General features: G+C 38.2%; 1 protein-coding gene across 1 annotated transcript in view; it reads right to left on the reverse strand.

The window, feature by feature from the left end:
- Positions 1-23,846, reverse strand: part of TSNAX (translin associated factor X) — a 39,916-nt gene that overhangs the window by 8,494 nt on the left and 7,576 nt on the right. Inside the window, exons 3-4 of the mRNA XM_033199719.1 lie at positions 23,000-23,114; positions 17,757-17,887 (exon numbers count right to left, since the gene is read on the reverse strand). Coding sequence (XP_033055610.1) covers positions 17,757-17,887; positions 23,000-23,114 — 246 coding nt within the window. The remainder of the gene's footprint in view (positions 1-17,756; positions 17,888-22,999; positions 23,115-23,846) is intronic.

The following is a 23,846-nucleotide window of genomic DNA, read 5'->3' on the forward strand; positions in this document are numbered from 1 at the left end:
GTGGCGGGCGCCTGTAGTCCCAGCTACTTGGGAGGCTGAGGCAGGAGAATGGCGTAAACCCGGGGGGCGGAGCTTGCAGTGAGCTGAGATTTGGCCACTACACTCCAGCCTGGGCGACAGAGCGCGACTCCGTCTCAAAAAAAAAAAAAAAAAAAAAGAGATACTTCATGCACAAAAAAGCAAAGAGCAAAACGTAAAGATCAATAATCACATCTCTATGCTCTAATGTGGCTAGCCTCTTATGAGCTAAACAAGAAGACATGCACAAAGATTTACATACAAGGATGTTCGTCATTGTGACAAAAAATTTTTTTAAAGTTAGAAGACCAGTAATAGGTGTATCACTTGTCAATTTTTGTCTTAGTTCCATTATTTCAGAAAAAAGAGGTGGATGCTTAAAGCATGTCTCCTATGCCAGCTGGCAATATATTAAGCTTTGTTGGTACAGGGTGCTAGGTGCTCAAAGAACTGTAAAGGAAAGAGCTCTCTGCCTGGTTCTGCTGTGCCCCTCTTCACAGTCCTCTGAGTGTGGGGCAGCCAGCATTTCAAGGTGGCCAGCAGCAGGTAGTACCTGCCTGGGGACAGCTTCTTTTGTACTCCAGAGAATGCCTTTCCAGTAAACTGCCTCCTTGGGCAGGGAATTCCTTTCCATGGCACTTCCCATGGACAGCTTCCCAGAGGTTCATCAGCACAACAGCCCAGCAAACGTCTCTGCCACCTGATGGGCCATGCCCACACTCTCCAGCATGGTCTGGACCTCATCCTGTGAAGGGTGAGGGTGGGGTTCTGCCAAATTTACTTCCTTGGGTGCTCTGCCTCCACCCTAGGGGTAGAGGCTGCTCACTCTATCTGAGATTCCAGTACTCTTTAGAGTTCTCTTTTATAATCCCCTATACAGGTAATAAGTCTGTATGTTGTATTTAACTTTCCCTGTTCATATTACTAATTTCTGTTTCCTGTGTGGACCCTGAGGAATACAATAGGGAATTAGGAAAATAAATAATGGTATTACTTCTTCAGCCCTATTACCTATAGAAGGTGTTCCATTTTCTGTGGCCAGTCACTGTATTAGGTTCAGGATCAAGATTCAGTACCAGCTGGGAGCCTCGGATGAATTTTCCCTTTAACGTACTAGGTGTTCCCACTTTATGTTCTGAATGCTTATAGAAATACTGAAACATACTCAGATCTGTCCTATCCATAGACCCTATCTTTCCTCTCAACTATTGCTCCATCTCTCTCCTCCTCCTCAGAGCTAAGTTTCTTGAAGTAGCTGACTATATCATTTCCTCAATAACTTCATCTCACACTTCTCAACCTACTTCAGTCTAGCTTGGGTACACCTCTAAACCAAAATAGTTCTTGCTAAGATGACCATAATAAATAAGACTAATGGATATTTTTTCCATCTTAATCTCAGGAGCATTCAGCATTTTGGGCCACTTCCCCTCTTTAAACAAGTTTTCCTTTGATTCCTTTGACAGCATCATCTCCCGATTTCCCACTTTTCTATCTCTCTAGCCATGTCTTCTTAAGTCTCTGCCTCTAGTAGTCCTAGGCTCCCTCCAGTTCATCTACACTTGGTTTCAAGTAATCTTGCTGTCCTTAAACTTCACATCTCTGGCCTATAGGCACACATATCCAAATTAATATCTGACACCCTTATCAAAGATACCTCAAAATCAACACTTCCAACAATGAACTCACTATCTTCCTTCCAAAGCTGGTTCTCTCAGTTTTGCCAATTCTAAGCATGTCCTGGTCTCTCCCCATCTATTCTTGACCTCTTCTCATCCATTCTCACACTGCAGACTGTTTGCCTTTTTAATACGTAATGATGACCACATCATTCCCCAGTTTAAAGCCCAAATAGCTTCCCATGGCGCCCAGAATACAGGGCAAAACCATTAAAGTAGCTTATAAGACCCTGCTTAATTTCACCCCCACTTACATTATCAGCCTCAATTCACGCTATAGTTGTCATAACTCACAAAGGCTTACATTTCCAAGATGGGTACATAAACATATGTCTGTATGCATGTTGAGCAAAAAATAGCACTGCTTTGAATGTCAGAATCAAACACAACTGGCAAGGTGCTTGTCTCATACATGGCAATAGGTAGGGAGAGAAACAGTATAAAAACTAAGACAGTGTCCGTTGAAGGCAGTACACACATATTTTCCTGAGCCTTGAATAATATTAAATTCAACAAACGGGATAAACAGCATTACATGGGAAGGGGGCTGTCATTCTCCCCACCCTGCCCAATGTAACACTGTTTATCCTATTTGTTAAATTTAGTATTATTTCATATGTAGCTGTTGATAAGACCACAAACACTTTAGCAACAACATACCACCAATATTCTGTATCATTCAGCAGTGCCTTGTTACAGAAGCAAGTAGCATTTCTGTTTGGCTACCATATAGTTTAATTTCATTAAAGTACTTTTTTTTCATATTTCACTGGAAGAATAGTTCAAAATATTCCAAATTTTAAAAGTACCATAGAGATCATGGCATCTAGTACTTTTACAACTGACGCCCAGACCTGGAATTTAGTTGTACCTAGTTGATTTTACTAATTACAAATTATTTTTAAAAATAAATTCACTAAAACCATTTTCCATGCTTTGAATTGACTCATGGACAAAACAACTTTTTACAACTAATGAAGGTGAATAAACTTTTTTTCCATCGACAAATGCGTATTGTACCATATAATTGTCTCCGTAATTGTCATCTTTGTTCAATAACATTCATTCAGAAGCAGCAGTTTTAAAATACTACTTTGCTTTTTGATTGCCCATTGTTTTTCTTTCCCCTCTTCCGTTGTGGAACTACGAAATTTAAAATTATTCATCTTTTCTTATCCAAGGCTCTTTGGTTCCTCCCCTCAACTTAGCTCCATTTCTACTCTTGCATGTCCAAAAACTCCTTAAGGACTGTATTCAACCAACGGACATCTACCCTGGGACAGTATCCTTAATTATCACAGAGAACCTAGGAAAACAGGGATTTTAGTCTTTCCTTGAGCAGGAGCAAACTCTAAGACATGCTTTTACTTCAATCATCTCTGTAAGCCAAATACTGCAATACAGCAAGCAATATTTGTTCCCAAGAAAATGAATTATGGCATCTTGCTTAAAGAGCTGAAGTGGTTAGAATTTGTTTGATTTTTTTTAAAATTAGCAGCTTCATTTTATTTTTTCTCTGGTTTTTTATAAACATAACATTTACTAGCTTAGCCATTTTTAAGTGTACAGTGTAGTGCTTTTAAATACGTTCATAATGTACAAACATTATTATCATTCGTCTCCAGAATTATTTTATTAATCTTTCCAAAATGAAACTCTGGACCGAGCATTTCTTAATCTAACTCCCCATCCCTCCTCCCCCCAGCTCCTGCCAACCACCATTCTACTTTCTGGTCTCTACGATTTTGACTAGTCTAGGTACCTCATGTAAGTAACAAATATGGTATTTGCCCTTTTGTGATTGGCTTATTTCACTTTGCATAATGTCTTCAAGCTTCATCCACGTTGTAACATATGTCAGAATTTCCTTCCTGTTTGTAAGGCTGAATAGTATTCTATTGTATGCATATATCACAATTTGTTTATTCACTCATAGACTATTGAGTCACTTCCACCTTTTGGCTTTTGTGAGTAATGCTGCTGTAAACATGACTATTCATACCTGTTCAAGTTCCCGCTTTCAATTATTTACAGGTATCACCCAGAAGCCCTCAACAAAACTTTTTAAAAATAAAATAATAATTTACTAAGTCTTGAATGTCTACTACATGTAAGAGTATGGATCTGGAACTTTACATCCATCTATTTACTGCTCACTAATGCTCACTATTGTGTGACTGTATTACTATCCTTAATGAACAAATTGACGTACAGAGAAGTTAAGAAATTCAGCCAAGTCACACAGTAAATAGTGAGTTTCTAGATTTCAAAAGCTCACACCCTTCCCACCTTACCTACTTCTTTACAGTCATCTCCATATAAAATATACCCATTTTTCTCAACATTTTTCCCCACTAAATTCCTGGTTCAGCTTTTCTCCATGTTTTGCTTAACCTTATTCTGTAGTCTTCCAAACATACTATATACTTTCACGATTCCATGCCATTCTGTGACTATGAAGCCTTCTCTCACATCTTTCTCTACCTACAACAATAGTTTAAATGTTTTAATACACCCTAATCAAGGCGGCACTTGTCTCTTCATTCTCACAATATAAAACTTATACTTCAATTAAATGTTTCAGTCAGTTTTAGATTACAAACAGCTGTCTGATCACCTATTTTGCACCCTAGAACTCTGACGGTGGGGACAAGGCCCAGATGACTTTGCTCCTTGGCCCTCTCCCAAAGATAGCAACTCATATGTACAAGAGACTCAACTGTTTTCCGTAAATTCCTTCTAATAATCTGTTTCTCCTCACCAAAGTCTATGAAACTGTAAGTGCCTCAACAAAGAAAACTATTTTAAAATTAGGTATTCAATTATTCAGTTGTACTTAATTTATAATACTTACTAACAAGATCAGAGTTCAAACTGACGAAGAGCAGAATCTGAGGTCTTGATTTATTTTTTAATAGGGAAAAGAGAGACTATGGAATAAGAGTCCTCAAACTTTATCTTTGGTGTCAATCTCTATTAAATGTGGGTAGGTGTCAGATATTTAATTTTCAAGTATATCTAGTCATTATAGAAGTTGTCCTTGAAATGTGTTAACAAAAGTTACTTCAGAGATGAGGTGGCCATTTTTGCTCCAGAGAAATTAGGTTTCATGGGCCGGGTGCGGTGGCTCACACCTGTAATCCCAGCACTTTGGGAGGCCAAGGCAGGTGGATCACCTGAGGTCGGGAGTTTGAGATCAGCCTGACCAACATAGAGAAACCCCGTCTCTACTAAAAATACAAAATTAGCCGGGCGCTGTGGTGTGTGCCTGTAAATCCCAGCTACTTGGGAGACTGAGGCAGGAGAATCGCTTGAAACAGGGAGGCGGAGGTTGTGGTGAACTCTCGCCACTGCACTCCAGCCTGGCAACAAGAGCAAAACTCCGTCTCAAAAAAGAAAAAAGAAAAAAGAAAGAAATTAGGTTTCATGCTATAACATTGAGAAAGTTCAAGGACATCTGGCCCAAAACACTGAAAAGCATTTTTGGTCACATGTAGGTAAGAGGATGTTTAAACAAGTTATGTTTCAACCTGATAAAAAGGACATCCGCTATTTTCAGTGAATAATCCCCAAGGTGAAAATTTTCAACGTACTGCCGTATTCCATCAAACAATGCCTTCCCCTTCTGTCTTTGCCTTGGATAAAATCCAATTAGAATTATTTACAGAATCAGCTGCCAGTAAGAGAGAAGTCTGTACGTCGCTTTTATGTAAATTGTTATTTTTTTCCTTGTTCTCCTATTAGAATATGTAACAGGGAAACCCAGTTAAAGGCTGATTATTTTTACATATTCCTTTAATATTTAAACAATATGCATCCAGTCCCACTCTCCACCAAAAACTATATATAAAGGCAAACAGGTATGACACAGGTTTCACTATAAATTTGAACCTCACATGTCTCAACTTTGTTTCTTGGTTTTTAATGCTTTTTCAGAAATGGTTTAACATATGATTTGGCAATTCTGTTCCTAGGTATATACACCCAAAGGAGCTGAAAGCATATATTCACACAAAGACTTGTAGGCAAATACTAACAGCAGTTATTATTCACAAAGGCCAAAAAGTGGAAACAACCCAAAAGTCCTCCAACTGATGACAGATTAACAAAATACAGTATATCCATAAAACAGACTAAAACTGTTATTAAAAAGGAATGAAATACAGATACATGCTATGACATAGATGAACTCGGAAAACATGCTCAAAGAAACCAGACACAAGAGGCCGTATATGGTTTGATTCAATGTATATGAGATATCCAGAACAGACAAATCCATAGAGACAGAAAGTAGATTAGTGGTGACCGGGGGCTAACCCTGGTATTAGAAGGGGGAATGGGGAATGACTGCTAATAGGTAAGAGGTTTCTTCTGAGTGTGATGAAAATGTTCTGGTATTAGACAGTGATAAGTACATAACCTTGTGAAAACAGTAAAAACAACTGAATTATTCAATTTAAAAGGGTTAATGATGTGGTATGTAATGTCTCAATTTTTTAAAATTGCACTTGGAACTATTTCTCTGAGTACCACATGAATTTTTAAAACAAGTTAGCATCACCAAATCAATCACTGAAATGTTAAAATGAAATCAGATTTATAATGGATTCACAGGCCACTCTGCTAAAAATCTACTTTCAAATACATGAAGTGTACATTGAAAATAAATATATCTATATGCCTCAGCTTTGTAAAGTATGTGTGCTTATACTACCAACAGTAAACTCTAAATAGAATTCCACTAATTTGAATTTTGTCTGAGTAGGGTTTGTTTTGTTTTGTTTGAGACAATCTGGCTCTGTTGCCCAGGCTGGAGTGCAGTGGCACGACCTCGGCTCACTGCAACCTCCGCCACCTGGGTTCAAGCGATTCTCCTGCCTCAGCCTCCTGAGAAGCTGGGATTACAAGTGCCTGTTGCTGCACCCAGATAATCTTTGTAGACAGAGTTTCACCATGTTGTCTACGCTTGTCTCGAACTCACGACCTCAGGTGATTCGCCCACCTCGGCCTCCCAAAGTGCTGGGATTACAGGCGTGGGCCACCGTGCCCAGAATGGGTCTTTTTTAAAAAAGAGACATGGTCTTGCTCTGTCACACAGGCTGGAGTGCAGTGACACAACTGTGGCTCACTGCAGCTTCAAACTCCTTGGCTCAAGTGATCCTCATGCCTTAGCCTCCCCAGTAACTAGGACTGCAGAGCAAGCAACTATGCCTAGCTAATGGCTTTTTGTTTTGTTTTTTTTTACTTTTTTGTAGTGACAGGATTTTGCCAAGTTGCAGGGACTAGTCGCAAGTGATCCTCCCACTATGACCTCCCAAAGTGCTGGGATTACAACAGGTATGAGCTACCACTTCCAGCCCTAAGCAGGGTTTTTACATGAGCACTGAAGAACGGGTATTGAGCAAATTGGTGCCACTGAGTTTTTATCCAAAATGAAAATAAATGTTAAAATTTAGTACAATATTACAGATTAATTTTGCTAAATTCAAGAAGGGTTAGGAACAAATATTTGTTAATGGTTATATGTCAAACAAAGTAAGAAATGCTTTCCATAAATGTATTTTATTAAATTTCCAAAAAATCCAGGAGGTAGCTATTAATGTTCTCATGCTAAAGAAAGCAAGCTGAAATTCAAATAGGTTGTACACTTTGTTCCAAGATTACAGAGCTATGGAATATTAAAACATAAAAGCCCAGGTCTGTCTGATGGCAATGTCTATCTCTTTCTACTTCACCTCACTGAGCAAGTCTTTATCTCTTATAAGAAGACCTCACAGACTAGAAAAGTTAATACCAATCTGAGGATCTTCTAAAATTGACTTTCCTAATACCAAAGGACCACATTCTCTCCTATCTTGCTTAATTCTTATAATAATCATTTAAATAACTCATCTGCACTTTCAACTACTTTGTCCCTTGGAGTCATATTCCAGGTATTTTAATAGGAATATAAAGTACTATACAAATAAATACAAACCCCAAACTTTAAATATATTTTTATTTTCTTAATATACTAAACTATATTTATTATAGAACTGCTTACCAATTATTCCTCAAATCATTCTGATAATTCTCAAATCATTTCTTAATTTTTAGATGCTGTTGGAAAGGGCTTTTGATTTGACTTCCCTTTTCTGAGCCATGATTTGATATGGAGAGTATCATCAAACTCGTCCTATGACCTCCTCCATTAAAATGACGGTTATCAGGTAACTAGGTTCCTGCCAATGTAGGGGATTCACACAGGCCTGCCCCCATTCTCAGCTTCCAATTCCCCCGACCATTCCTTTAGTTTCGGTTCCTCTCTCATCACACTCTCTCCCCCAACCAATGGGGGATGAAGGGAGTAGAAGAGGAAAACGAAGGAAGGAAGAAGAAAACAAAGAAAATCTGTGCTCTCGCTTGCTGGGATGCCTGCAGTCCTGTGATGGTTATCAATAAGGCTCCCTTCCCCCAGACTTTTTCCCTCATGTGCAGAGACGGCCACTTGTCTTTCCACCAGGGGCCATGCCTCAAATAAAGCAATGCTTCTGAACCCACCTGAGATTATAAATGCAGCCTGAGAGAATATAGTCTGCATGAAATATCTGTTTATATCCCTGGTTCCCAGAAGAGTTATCAGACACTATTTGCTTTTCCCCTTAAGGCACCTCTTCTTGGGGGTTTACAAAGGAAGTCCACAGCTCAAATGCACAACACAAAACCACCCACCCCTGGCCTTAAAAGCAACTCCCCAGTCCCTCCACTCCAAAGTAACATTTGTAGCTCATCCTCTAGCTGCAGTGCACAAACCAAAAAGTATCTGTTATGGACTGAACTGAGCTGCCCCAAATATGCAGAGCATATGTTGAAGCCCTAACCTCTAGTACCTGGGAATGTGAGTGTATTTAGAGACAGGGTCTTTAAAGGGGTGATTAAGTTAAAATGAGGCCGCTGAGGTGTACCTTAATCAAACATGACTGGAGATATAAGGAAAGATTAGGACACACAGAGACAACAGAGATGTGTGTGCATGTGTGCACAAGGCCATATGAAGACCCAGGGAAAAGACAGCCATCTGCATGTCACGGAAAGAGGCCTCAGGGGAAATCAAACTTGCCAACACCTTAATCTCAGACTTTAGGCCTCCAGAACTGCAAGACAATAAATTTCTATTTAAGCCACCAGTCTGTGGTATTTTATTACGGCAGGCCTAGTAAACTAATATAGTATCTTGGATTCAGTGCACCTTTGGCTTCTGAGATAAACCACATGCGCTGAAATTTGTATTATTAATTTTACTACTCATAACAGTTGACAATATACTACTTACCAACAAGCACAGAAGTATGTATTTCTATTTTAACAACAAACATGGCCACAATAATGCATCAGGCTGCTTATCTTTTCCTACTTCTCCCATTGTCATCCTGCTGCCAAATAATGAGCACAACCCAAACCATGAATTAATCTAACTTTCTGCCTCATTCATTCCTATTGCTATACAGAAAGGATTATATTTACTGCTCAGGTAAATTTTCAAAAATGATTAACAATAACTATTAAATATTCCTGGTTAAGTACCCATCCCCATTACACTCAGAGTCTTTTTTTTTTTGGCTGGGGGCGGGGACGGAGTCTTGCTCTGTCTCCCAGGCTGGAGCGCAGTGGCGCAATCTCGGCTCACTGCAACTTCCGCCTCCTGGGTTCAAGTGATTCTCCTGCCTCAGATGCACGCCACCATGCCCAGCTAATTTTTTTATTTTTAGTAGACACGGGGTTTCACCACGTTGGTCAGGCTGGTCTCGAACTCCTGACCTCGTGATCCGCCTGCCTCAGCCTCCCAAAGTGCTGGGATTACAGGCGTGAGCCATCAGAGTCATTCTTAAATCTCCAGTCTCCCATCAATTCCATACCATTTCCCCACCACATCCCCTTTTCTCAGCACATGACATGAAAATGGAAGTGACTGAGCAAGAATTTTCTCAATTTCCTACCTCTATACCCATCGTAACTGCCCATCTGGAAAGAGGGAGCTGTCCTGTCACATAAGGCTTAAGCTCTGGATCCCATCCTCAGGTCTTGATTACTCAGGGATATTACTCCCTTAAATATTATATTGTATTTTCTTTAGTTAAGGTTCCAAGCCTTTGGTTTTATTCTCACCCTACACTCTCCTTAGACAATCTTATCCATGTCTTTAAAATTAACTACAATTTATGAGCTCATAACTCCAAGGCTGTAACTACAGATGCATCCTGAGTTCCCTAGACCTACAGATCAAATTGCCTCTTAGGCAGCAATCTGTACATCCTAAGATTTCCAATTAATTTTATCCAAAACCCATTTCACCTTCCTGTTTTCTCCGCTTAATAACATTCCTATTCATCCAGTTGGCCAAACCAGAAACCTAAAGGCATCCCCAGACTATTCTCTTTCTTTATGCTTTTTAAAAATAAACTGTCTTCTAAAAACATGCCCGTTCCTCTCTATTCCCACTGCTAACACTAAACTTGAGGCCCTATTCATTTCACACCAAGAAGGACCACTACAGCTGCCTCACCTCTCTGCCTCTAGCTTCCCACTGAATAAAATATGATAATGGCAAAACAGAAAGCAGACTTGAAGTGAGGATGTCCTAGGTTTTTTTTTTTTTTTTTTTTTTTTTTGAGACGGAGTCTCGCTCTGTCGCCTGGGCTGGAGTGCAGTGGCCGGATCTCAGCTCACTGCAAGCTCCACCTCCCGGGTTTATGCCATTCTCCTGCCTCAGCCTCCCGAGTAGCTGGGACTACAGGCACCCGCCACCTTGCCCGGCTAGTTTTTTGTATTTTTTAGTAGAGACGGGGTTTCACCGTGTTAGCCAGGATGGTCTCGATCTCCTGACCTCGTGATCCGCCCGTCTCGGCCTCCCAAAGTGCTGGGATTACAGGCTTGAGCCACCGCGCCCGGCCGGTTCTTTTTTTTATTATTATTATACTTTAAGTTCTAGGGTACATGTGCATAACGTGCAGGTTTGTTACATATGTATACTTGTGCCATGTTGGTGTGCTGCACTCATCAACTCGTCAGCACCCATCCATTCATCATTTATATCAGGTATAACTCCCAATGCAATCCCTCCCCCTTCCCCCCTCCCCATGATAGGCCCCGGTGTGTGATGTTCCCCTTCCCGAGTCCAAGTGATCTCATTGTTCAGTTCCCACCTATGAGTGAGAACATGCGGTGTTTGGTTTTCTGTTCTTGTGATAGTTTGCTAAGAATGATGGTTTCCAGCTGCATCCATGTCCCTACAAAGGACGCAAACTCAGAGGATGTCCTAGGTTCTAAAGCTAATTCAGTCTCTTGTGAGCAGTGTGAACTAAGTTTACTCATTTTACTGTGCTCCAATTTTCTCATCTGTCAAGTGCATGCATCTGTTTACATAGCAGGGTTTATATAGAATAATGTATCAGTGTCTGGTATAAGGGCGCTGTGTATCTGTTTACTAAACTATGAGAAGAATAAAGTAAGAATTACTGCCATTAATTTTTGTTAGATAATATTTTATAATGTCTTTTTGTTCCTTCGTTTTGTTTTCCCTTTTATTACCTTACAATTAAAAGGGGATGTTATTCTTCTAAAATGTTAACCTAAGTCAATATGTACTACGATTCTCAAATACTTTTTGGTTTGCTAAGAAGTAATAGCAAATTGGCTGGGCACGGTGGCTCACGCCTGTAATCCCAGCACTTTGGGAGGCCAATGTGGGTGGATCAGTTGAAGACAGGAGTTTGAGACCAGCCTGGTGAACATGGTGAAACCCCATGTCTACTAAAAATATAAAAATTAGCTGGGCATGGTGGCGTTTGCCTGTAATCCCAGCTACCTGGGAGTCTGAGGCACAAGAATCACTTGAACCTGGGAGATGGAGGTTGCAGTGAGCCCAGATCACGCCTCTGCACTCCAGCCTGGGTGACAGAGAGAGACTAAAAAAAAAAAGAAGTACTAGCAAACTATATTAGCAGAACATTATTTGTATCCTACCAAGCCATGATAAATTAAGATAAAGTATGTCAAGGAATAAGGATCTCTCTGACTTGGTGTAGTATGTCCAAAACTGAGTAAAACTGAGTAAGACACTGTTTCTTCTTCTCCATGTTGCCTATTTAGCCCTATCCTTATCAACCGGCAGACAGACCTCAGGTCAAAAGAATAACCTTCTGAAACAAGATTTCAGAAAAGGAATGGGAATGCTCAGAGATGAAAAGAGAAATTAGACTAAAAGACCATCATATATTTGGACAGTCCAAGTAGTGTGTACCAGACATTTATCTAGAAAGAGTATTTACAAACCAACTTTTCGTAACCCGGAAAATGCCTATACACAGATTTTCTCGTGGTCATAGTAGTCATCACAAAAGCTCACAGTGTGAAATATACACTTACTAAATTGTAATTGATACAAGTCACCAAAAAATGCCTAACATCTGACATTTACATGCAACCCTAAACTGTTTCTATTTTATATAATTACATTACATAAATTACGTAATTTGGCTCAGTGCAGTGGCTCACGCCTGTAATCCCAGCACTTTGGGAGGTCAAGGTGGGTGTATTATAAGGTCAGCAGTTCAAGACCAGCCTGGCCAAGATGGTGAAACCCCATTTCTCCTAAAAATACAAAAATGAGGAGGGCATGGTGGTGTGTGCCTGTAATCCCAGCTACTCAGGAAGCTGAAGCAGAGAATTGCTTGAACCCGGGAGGAGGAGGTTGCAGTGAGCCTAGATTGCACCACTGCACTCTAGCCTGGACAACAGAGCGAGACTCTGTCTCAAAAAAAAAAAAAAAAAGCATAATTTATGTAATTACATGTATAGGTAAAATTAAGGATGATGAGAGTCTAACAAGATGCAGAATCAAGAAAAAGCCTTTGACTTTAGATAAACAGTTTAAAGCACTGGATACTAGCTATCAGAGATAGATGATAGTCTAGCAGAAAGTCTATCAGAGTAGATAAAACAAGTCAGATTCCAATTTCAATACTATCACTCACCTTATTTACAAAATTAGGTAGTACAACTAGAAGTCTTCTCACCAGTTATAATATCATTTTCAAACAGACAAATGAATGCTTTCAAACAAAAGAAAAATCTTTTCAGAAAAAAGTTTTAAATCAATCAACAGGCATATACCTGAATTTTCTATTACACCAAAAGAACATCAAATTACCATATCAGGCAGAGAAAAAGTAACTATTCATCAAAAAAATTTGGTTTCCTTGGCTTGCACAGAGACCGTATTTCCCATTCTTCCTTAAAGCTGGTGTGGCCATGTGACTAGCCAACAAAATGTAGGCAGAAGTGCTCTATGCCACTTCCAGGGCTGGTGCATAAAATCCTCAGGCACCATCCCCAACTCCTCCCTTTTCCACAATCTGTCAGCTATATGTTGATGCCCTGGCTGATCTTGGAAATCATGTACTGGTAACAGCAGAGCTCCACAGAGCACGGATCTGTGAATAACTAAGTGGGCAGAGCACACTCACACCACCATCATAAAGCCTGGCCTTCAAGAGAGAAAGATACAATTTCTATTTTGTTAAGCCACTGCAACGTCACAGTTTATTAATCTGCTTCTGCACTTAGCTTTACCCTAACTAACCAACATCTCTGGTATTTCTCTCTTAATCTCACTCATTAACAGACAAATTCAATTTTTAGCTATATTATCCCATCCACTACACTCTTCCTACTGTTACTCCAAAAGCTTACAGAGATTTGTATCATAGTTCATTTTTCCAGTGAGCACTCACCATTTTGCCAATATGCTGAACCTACATCTAATTTCTCTGTACTGCTATAGCTTTGGAACTTCCCTAAACATTAATATTGATCCTATTCCTGCTAGTATGTCTAAGAAATAGCTCCTGGAAACATGCTTTCTTTTGGAAGAAACAAAAAACAGTAAAAATATAAACTCATGAAAGCAAATCATCAGATAAAGCATATGGCTGGGAAAAAAAAGCCTTTTAAAATTGGTTTTGTTCTTCATTCTTTCAACATTTATATTTACGGATACTTGTTAGGTGTCTGGGATATATAAAGTGAAAAACAGGAATGAAATCTTTGTAGAGATTTACAGAGTCTACATTCTAGTAAGGGAAAGAGAGAGAATGAAGAAATATATAAAGAGATACACGTTGGAAGCTGAGAAGCGCTATGAAAAAAAGGGCCACAGTGTGTGCTGGGTGTACGAGGAAAACCTCAGGATTTGTGGTAAGCAAAGTAAAGCCTTTACTAGGAGTTAGGTTGTAAAGTCAAGAGGTAAATGAAATCCATGTAGGAAGAAAGCAATGGTACTACCACAGGCTAGCTTATGACCCTGAGCGTAACTTGTGAGCCTCAATCTCCCCACTTGTGAAGCGGTAAAAATATCTATGATTTAGAGGTATTGCAAAAACCTATGAGATTGTGAATATAAAGAATAGTGGCTAAAAACATATCTTAACTGGCCCTAAACATCCACTTTACCCATCACTCACATTCTTGGATAAAAGAATTAAAATATTAATTAGGATATAAACTTAGTTTGGTGTAACGAAATGTCTCAAAAAATGACAATTCTTATCATTATCAATGATATAAACTAAAGAAAAAAACAGTATTTTTTCTCTGAAATGGAGGACATTTCCCCCACAACTGTTAATTTTTCAACAAGAGGGGAAAAAAATGGCAGGACACAAATTTTTTTTAAGTGACTTATTTCAAGCAACTAATTATTTGTTCATTTGTTTAACCATCCCTTGGGACAATCTGTAATCTACTCTGATAAGAAATGTGTAGAAAACAGACCTGACGTTGTGTTGTTGTTCAATTATTAAGATACTCAAAGTTTGAGCTCACACAAGTATCCCTTAGGGAAACGCTCTGCGTGCCATTAGCACTATTCTTAATGAGGAAAAGCACAGAACTCCTTTAGTTCATTGCCAGAATTGTTTTATCTTCAAGTCAAAAGAACAACTATTTGGAGTAATACCAAAACAAGCATTTAACAATTACAAGCAGCAAGCTATTCATAAGCATCATATTGTTAATGCTAATCCAATTATAAATAACCTTATTTTATCAAAAAAAAAATCTGTTGGCAAAATTTTCAGTCCTAGACACCTCTTTACTTGACCGCTTTATTTCTTAACTTTAAGAAAAAACATCTTTATTGCTTCAATTCAAAGAACCTCATTTTAAAGACTTTTTACAGAAAAGATAAAGAAAATCCTTCATTATTTTAATCCATGAGTAAGTTATCTTCAAAGAAAACTTACAAATCATAAACGAAGGCCTAAAAGAGATCACTGGGCTTATAATAATCCTCAATGATACAGTGAAGTAGGAAAATTTGAAGATGGATCATTCCCATTTTATTAATGCCCTATCTTTCCAAGAGTACAGCACTTCCTTCCTGAATTAGGAAATACTCTACTGAATATTTCCCTCTCCGCTTTTTCTCTCCATTTCTCTGTTCTGTAAGACAATGTATAGCTTTCTAGGTTGCTTCTGGTATCATTATGTATATGGTCTTCGCCCTTATTTAAACTCTTTATCTTTATACTTCACTGATGCATGAGGATATACAAAATAAAACTATGGGCCAAATACAGCAAATCTGCAATGTCCAATATGTCCCACAGGTATTTGGGGAACTTGATGTTGTCACAATTAGTAGAGCCTAATCATGCACTAATAAGGAACTGAGAAGTTTAAACATGAAAAACATCATTTTTCACACAAGGACCAACATTGTGGGGAAAATATATGAATTTTTATTAAAATACAAGTTTTACGCACATTGAAGTCCAAAGTGAGAACAACAGTGATCAGCTTTTACTATATTTATTAACTGTCATGAATTTTTGCAAGATAGGCATACTACATGATGATGTGATAGAAAAAATGATAAAGATTATGGAAGTTATTCAAACTCTTGCCTTCAGTCAAGCAGGTTAATAAGATACTTAGGAAAAGCTGTAGAATTGGATTTCTGTTTAATACAGACATTTAGACTGTACTGCTGCTTTAGTTCAAGCACTTTCCAGAAACTAAGAGACCTAACTTGGTCCCCCACCACCACCAACACTGCCACTCAGTAGCCCTCAAGATTACACATGCATACCTAACTTATGTATAGCAGAACTACTCTGTCTGAAATATTTTCCTGCTATGAATCTATCTGTAGTATCGTCACAGCTACTATTATAAAGATATTCTCGTGTTTTCTGCTAAGCTTGGTTTACCTTTTACTTCACCCTTCTTCCCACCAATACTTCTGATCTTCTCTCCCACTGCAGCCAAATCTGTCACACTTTACAGGTTGTGTCACTTTACAACAAACTAAATTCATGAAGTCATCCTTATTATGTGTGCTGTTATTAAAAAAATCAAATAAACTCCTGATATTAATAAATTATGATGGCAGACTGTATTTCACTTGGTAATGTTATAATGACTCCTCACAGACTGTTTTACACTTCAGTTTCCAACAATGCACCCATGGTTTTAACTAATGTATGCTGGTACTTTCTCTTACCCATATCAGAAGACATTTCAACATTTCTGAAAAAACAAGTGCTGAAATTATAAATGTTTAGGCTAAAACTGGATATACATATTAAGCACATACCAAATAAACTCATTTCCCAGTCTTTCTGCAAATCTTAGGGTACTGATACTGAGCATTCCTAATCCAAAAATCCTAAATCCGAAATGATCCAAAATCCAAAACGTTTTGAGTGCTGCCACGATGCTCAGAAGAAATGCTCATTGGAGCATTTCAGATTTCTGGATTAGAGATGCTCAAGCAATAAACTGTGAATATTCCAACACTCGAAATCTGAAACACTTCTGTTCCCAAGCATTTTGGATAAGGAATACTCAACCTGTATCTGAATTATCTAGTATCTGTCCTATCAATGAACCCACATTAGAAAAAGAAGGAAGAGGAAAGAACCAAGCACTTTATACATTTGTTCAATTTATTTGAAAATAATGATAACTACCAAGATCTAGTATACCCTCAAATTTTTCTTTTTTTTGAGATGGAGTCTTGTGCTGACATCCAGGCTGCAGTGCAGTGGTGCAATCTCAGTTCACTGCAACCTCCACCTCCTGAGTTCAAGCAACTCTCCTGCCTCAGCCTCCCGAGTAGCTGGGATTATAGGCGCCCGCCACCGCACCTAAGTTTTGTATTTTTTTTTTTTTTTTTTTTTTTTTGAGGTGGAGTCTCGCTCTGTTGCCCGGACTGGAGTGCAGTGGCCACACAAAGCTCCGCCTTCCGGGTTTACGCCATTCTCCTGCCTCAGCCTCCCGAGTAGCTGGGACTACAGGCGCCCGCCACCTCGCCCGGCTAGTTTTTGTATTTTTAGTAGAGGCGGGGTTTCACCGTGTTCGCCAGGATGGTCTCGATCTCCTCACCTCGTGATCCGCCCGTCTCGGCCTCCCAAAGTGCTGGGATGACAGGCTTGAGCCACTGCGCCCGGCCTAAGTTTTATATTTTTTAGTTGAGTTGGGGGTTTCACCATCTTGGCCAAGATGGCCTCGAACTCCCGACCTCGTGATCCATCGCCTCGGCCTCCCAAAGTGCTGGGATTATAGGCGTGAGCCACCGTGCCCGGCCTACCCTCAAATTTTTTTAAATGAATATAAAACACCCAGATATGGAGTCACATTACGAGATATTTGGGTTCATTTTCTTTCGAGAACCTATCTGAAATGGAAACTTAGAGCCACCAGTGAGATTTACTTGTACTTGGAAATGAGATGTGCCCTGTCTGAACACATCCTACATGCTCAAGAATAGAGTTCATCCTATTAAATCTGTGTTCTTAAATACTTTATTAAAATCAATCAATGACTATTACTACACTGTTAAAAAAAAATAAAGCCAACTTGCCTTTGGATTACTTCTATATTACTACAAAGTTGCAGTTCTTTAAAACCAGTATTATTATTTCATCAGGTGTCACTTAAAATTCATTCAACTCACATGTTAATCATGTAGCACACTATTTAAAATATTTATTACCCCTGAAACAAACCTAGACTTACCTGTAGTAATGGCTCGATGGAATTGATGCATATCTTCCCCTGATAGCTCTTGGGCTACCTGGAATATCTTTTGTCTGACACCATCCAATTTAATTTCTGATTCAGTCAATATATCTTCCATATCAGGAGCACTATGATCAAGATATTGGGAACTTTTAGAACATCAGACGCTTTAACAGTGAAAAACTAAAATAATCTAATTATCAACATAGGGCTAAATATTGTATGCATTCAGATACTTCTAACTCAAAACTATTAATAGTATGGAAAACATAAAAACACTATTAACACACTGTTAACTGAAAAAAGTATACAAAAAATTATACGTGTAATATAATTAAGAAAAATTTTGTTCATAAAAGTATGACATATGGATAGACATCTGCTTTCAGTAAAGGGCAGAGTAACATGGACTGGATTTATCCTCCCACCTTAAACAACTAAAAAGAAAAAATAAATACAGAAAACAATGGTTACAGACACTGGACCACAGGCAGCCTGGAGCAGTGATCCCTGGGGAAAGGGAGGAGCACAACATATACCCTCGGACTGCCTCATCTTATTGCCTGGAAAGCTTCCAAGTGACAGTACAGAGACAGGAAACTTAGGTGGAGCCTGGGAGTCAGTCTGAGTAGAAAAGGAGTTGGGAGTTGTGGGGGATCAAGACAGCTAAAATTTGCAGAGCAGAGTAACAATGAGGAGAAAGCTGTATAAACAGAGAGCTTCAGAGATTTATAGAAGCAACCTTCTCAAGTCTTCAGTTGAGTACTGATCAGTGCAGGCAGGCGAGGAAACTACCTAAGGCTGGAAAAAGAATTGCCCAAAGTGAGCAGGCAGAACAATCCCCTTAGTTCACAGAGCCAGAAAGAATTTATTCATCATCAGCAGCCTGACACTACAAAAAATATTAAAGGAAGTTCTTTAGGTGAAAGGAAAATGATACCAGATAAAAATCTGAATCTATACACAAAGGAATGAACATTTACCAAAAATGGTAAATGTGGATAAACATAAATATTTTTCTTATTTTTAAATCATGCTGTTTAAAGTAAAAATCAGTGGAAACAACAAAAGTAGAAATAACATGAATCATAACAGTAGCATAAAAGGCCAAGCTAGTAGAGGGGAAATGGAAAAGGAAGTATAAGATTCTTATACCATATGAATCTTAATCAGTGATAAGTAAATAGTCCTTACTTTGCATGGTACTGTGTTGACTGAAACTTAGGCACATCAACACTGTGACCTTTATCAGCAAAGTAACTGTTACCAAAAAATCATGCAAAGTGAAAAGATTCTTATATGCATAAATTTTAGTAAACACAGTATTGTACAAAGTGAGAATGGTTGACAATAAGATGTATATTATAAACCATAAAACAATCACTACAAAAATTTTTTAAAAGGCATACCTAATAAGCCTACAAATAAGATAAAATGGGATCATAAAAAATTATCCAAAATAAGGCAGGAAGCAGAGAATAGATGGTAGATTTAATTATAACCATACCAATAACTACATTAAATGTAAACGATCTAAACACCTGCACTAACAAGCAGAGATTTTCAGAATGGATTTTTAAAAAGCAAGAAACATTTCAAGAAATCCATGTTAAATATAAACACAAATAGATTAAAAATAAAAGGATGAAAAAATACACATTCTGATAACAATCAAAAGAAAACAGGAGTAGCTATATTAACATCAAACTTTGGGCAAAGCCTATTTCCAGAGATACCATCATAATGATAAAGGGTCAATTCATTAAATGCATAACAATCCTAAATATTAATGTACCAAACAAAAGAGCTTCAAGATACTTGAAGGAAAAACTATTAGGACTTCAAGGAGAAAGCCAAATCTACAATTATCGTCAAGAGATGCCACCCTCTTTCTCTCTCTCACTAACTGACAGAGCAAGTATACAGAAAATCAAAAGGAAATAAGTGACGCAAACAACACTATCAACCAATCTGACTTAATACACCTAACAATAGCAGAATACACACTTTTCAAGTGTACACACAACATTTACCAGACAGACCACATCCTGGGTCAAAATTAAGGCTCCATAAATTTAAAAGGATTCAAATTATAGAAAGCATGTTCTCTGACCATATGAAATTAAATTAGCAATCAGTATCAGAAAGTTGTCTGGAAAATTCCCAAAATATTTGGACACAAAATAAGATACTTAAATTACTCTTGGGTCAAAGGTGAAATCAAAATGAAAATTAGCACCAATAAATTTCAAAACTTAAGAGGAAATGGCAAATTCCTTTAAAGACACAAACTACTGAAGCTCACTGAAGAAGAGTTATCTTATGTCTATCAAAGTGGTTTTGTAGTGAAAATACATGAGGTCTTCTCATTAACAGTTTTTCAGATGTACTGTGACTGGCTCATTTCTTTCATAAAGTTTTTTTTTTTTTTTGAGATAGAGTCCCATTCTGTCACCCAGGCTGCAGTGTCATGGCACAATTCTGAGTTCAAGCAACCTCCACCTCCTGAGTTCGAGAAATTCTCCTGCCTCAGCCTCCCAAGTAGCTGGGATGCCACCACACCTGGCTAATTTTTATATTTTTACTAGAGATGGGGTTTCACCATGTTGGCCAGGCTGGTCTCAAACTCCTGACCTCAACTGATCCGCTGCCTTGGCCTCCCAAAGTGCTGGGATTACAGGCATGAACCTCCACACCCAGCCTCTTTCATAAAGTATTTTTACTTTCCTCAAGTTTCTAATGTTTCTAAAGTTTCTAATTTTTCTGAAGTTTCTTATTTTCCTGAAGTCTATTATTTTCTCAGTTTACTAGTCAAAACTGTATGAACAGTATGATCTCAACTATGGTAAAAAATAGTGCACAAAATAAGAAATCTGCTAGCTGATAGAGGCTATCTTTGGGTATTACAGACTGATTTGTCTCATTAGGTATCTTTTCTGTCATTTGTAATTTTTCTAAAGCCTACCACTTTCTAAGTTTACTATAATGAGCATTTATTATTTTTTGGTGGAAAAATATTTAAAAGTGGACTTCACACAGTAATGTAGATTTTTTTAAATATTAAGGTCTCCTGTCATATTCCTATTACAGGTTGAGCATCCCTAATCTGAAAACCCAAAATCGAAAATGCTCCAAAATCCAAAACTTTCTTAGCAACAACAAGACACTCAAAGGAAATGCTCACAACAGCACTTCAGATTTCAGATGTCCAGATTAGGGATGTTCAGCCCATACATTATCTGCAAATATTCCAAAATCCGAAATCCAAAACACTTCTAGTCCCAAGCATTTAGGATACTCAATCTGTATGTTTTTCTTTATATTATTGCTTTTATTATTTATATTACTGCTGAATATTGATGGCAATTGTTTTAGAATTGCAATAGGTACAAAAAAAAAAGTGTCCATAATTAATCAGAACAGCATTGCTTCTTTCGATAATACAAGCCTTACTATGTACAAGCTATCTAAGAACAATATAAGAAAACAAGCAAAAACTAATTTTACAGAGTCAGGCAAGAAAAAGAAAATGTTAACAGTGCCATATTTCAATAAATCTATGTATGGCAAATTAAATTCCATTTAATGAAATAAAAACTAAAATGTAAGAATTAAAAGTTTCATGTTACTGAATGGAATACTTCAGTATCTTTTTTTTTTTGAGACAGGGTCTCATTCTGTTGCGCACGCTGGAGTACAGTGGCACAATCATGACTCACTGCGCCTTGACCACCTGGGCTCAATCAATCCTCCTGCCTCAGCCTCGTGGGCAGCTGGGACTACAGGTGCATACCACCTTCCCCAGCTAGTTTTTTGTATTTTTTGTCGAGATGGGGTTTCATCATGTTGCCCATACAGGCATGAGCCACCATGCCCAGCCAATAATATCTTCAATAATGAAAAGCTAATAAATTCTATTTGGTCTTCCCTACATTCTATGATATATAGTATAAAGCCAACCACAGCTACCCTTCTGGAGACATCTGGAATTTGTAACAACAATCCATCTTCAGAAGCTGGGGAGTTGTAGGGTAGATACTCTTCTACCTCTAGTGAAAGAGAAAGGCAAAGGAATCAGGTCAAATGAATTATGAAGCAAACAAAGCAGCAAAGATGGAAGATGGAAATACTCAGCTGCTCATAAAATAGTGCCGAATCTTGAGAAGTTCTAATTTTTCTGAAGGCTATTATTTTCTCAGTTTACTAGTCAAAACTGTATAAACAATATGATCACAACTATAATAAAAAATACTGCATAAAATAAAAAATCTGCTAGTTGATAATGGCTTTTTATAATTTCCCTGCTCTGCTTAGACTAGTTTTAGTTTCTTTTACTTGCAATCATGAAGTCTATCAAATATACAAAGCCTGCGTAGAAAAATTAGGTCCTAGAGAAAAAAAATTTACACGAAAGTCACAAAACTGAAAGAAGAGGAACTTTCAAAAAAGGATTTAGTAGTCAACAGTATCATATGCTACAAAAATGTAAAATAAGAAAACAGAGACTTAATAATATGAAGGTAACAAGGGCGTTTCAATAATTGAGGCAGAAAGCCAGATTGCAATGAGTTCAAAAATGAATGAGAAAATACGTTATGCAGATTTTAACATTTATGTAATATTAAAATTTTCATGCATATCATCCAAATAAAGTTTAATGTGACAGGTTCTAACAACCAAAATATTTAATATATTTTCACAGATAATAGTTATATCTTAAAGAATAATCTTAACAGAACACAAAATCCTTAGCGGCTCTGAAAGTAAGAATTTTTCTTTCCTATTTTTAAGTCCACCCAACCTCTACAGACTTTTTTTTCTTTCAGACAGGGTCTGGCTCAGTCGTCCAGGCTGGAGTGCGGTGGTGCGATCTCAGCATACTGCAGCCTCTGCCTCCCAAGCTCAAGTAAGCCTCCCACCTCAGCCTCCCAAGCAGCTGGGACCATAGGTATGCATCACCAATCCTGCCTAATTTTTGTATTTTTAGTAGAGACAAGGTTTCACCATGTTGCCCAGGCTGGTCTCAACCTCCTGAGCTCAAGTGATCTGCCCATCTTGGCCTCCCAAGGTGCTGAGATTACAGGCGTGAGCCACCACACCCAGCTGAGACCTATTTTTATTAAAATATTAACTCTTAAGTTGTACCTGCAGCTGATGTCTTCTAATCCTCACATTCAAAGTCACAGAATCTTCTAATAGCTAGTATCAAACTATAATAAATTTTAAAGATGCTTACTCACCTTGTAATCCTATGGAGGAGAAAAATTGTCCTTTTACTTTCAACAGTTATATCCCGACTAAGTTTCACAAGTCTCTCATATTTGTCATGCCTTGCATCAAGTTCCTGCTGAAATGCTAAAAACAATTATGATCATAAGTATGTATATTCTATACTCAAAGCCTACCAAACAATATTTTTAAGATGTATGTCACATAGGCTGGGCATGGTGGCTCACGCCTGTAATCCCAGCACTTTGGGGAGCCGCGGTGGGTGGATCACGAGGTCAAGAGATCAAGACCATCCTGGCCTATGCAGTGAAACCCTGTCTCTACCAAAAATAAAACAATTAGCTGGGCATGGTGGCACGTGCCTGTAGTCCCAGCTACTCAGGAGGCTGAGGCAGGAGAATCGCTTGAACCCCGGAGATGGAGGTTGCAGTGAGTGGAGATCGAGTCACTGCACTCCAGCCTGGCAACAGAGAAAGATTCCATCTCAAAAAAAGAAAAAAGAAAAAAAAAAAAGATGTCACAATGTAAATGCAGATGACTGCAGTCACCTGACTTCATTCAGAAGTAGAACACGATGGTAATGACACTAATTCTCAAAACACAAAAAGGTGAACATTATAAACAATCTCTAGCACCTACTTACTCTAGTGTTAATTGTCAAATATCCTAGGTATACATCACTAACAGTGCTAAAGTACCTCAAGAGGTCCACATAATGTTCACAGAATTCTAAACCTGTAAAACTATCTACTAATTATTTCTGTAAATGCCAACAACACAGAGCAGCTCACACACTCCTGAATCCTTGAAGATTTTCTAATAATCTGTCAGTTGTAATAAGGTAGCACATGTATATTA

The sequence above is a fragment of the Trachypithecus francoisi genome, unplaced genomic scaffold (genome assembly GCF_009764315.1).
Source record: "Trachypithecus francoisi isolate TF-2019V2 unplaced genomic scaffold, Tfra_2.0 Lachesis_group5, whole genome shotgun sequence".
In the NCBI taxonomy this organism is placed as follows: domain Eukaryota; kingdom Metazoa; phylum Chordata; class Mammalia; order Primates; family Cercopithecidae; genus Trachypithecus; species Trachypithecus francoisi.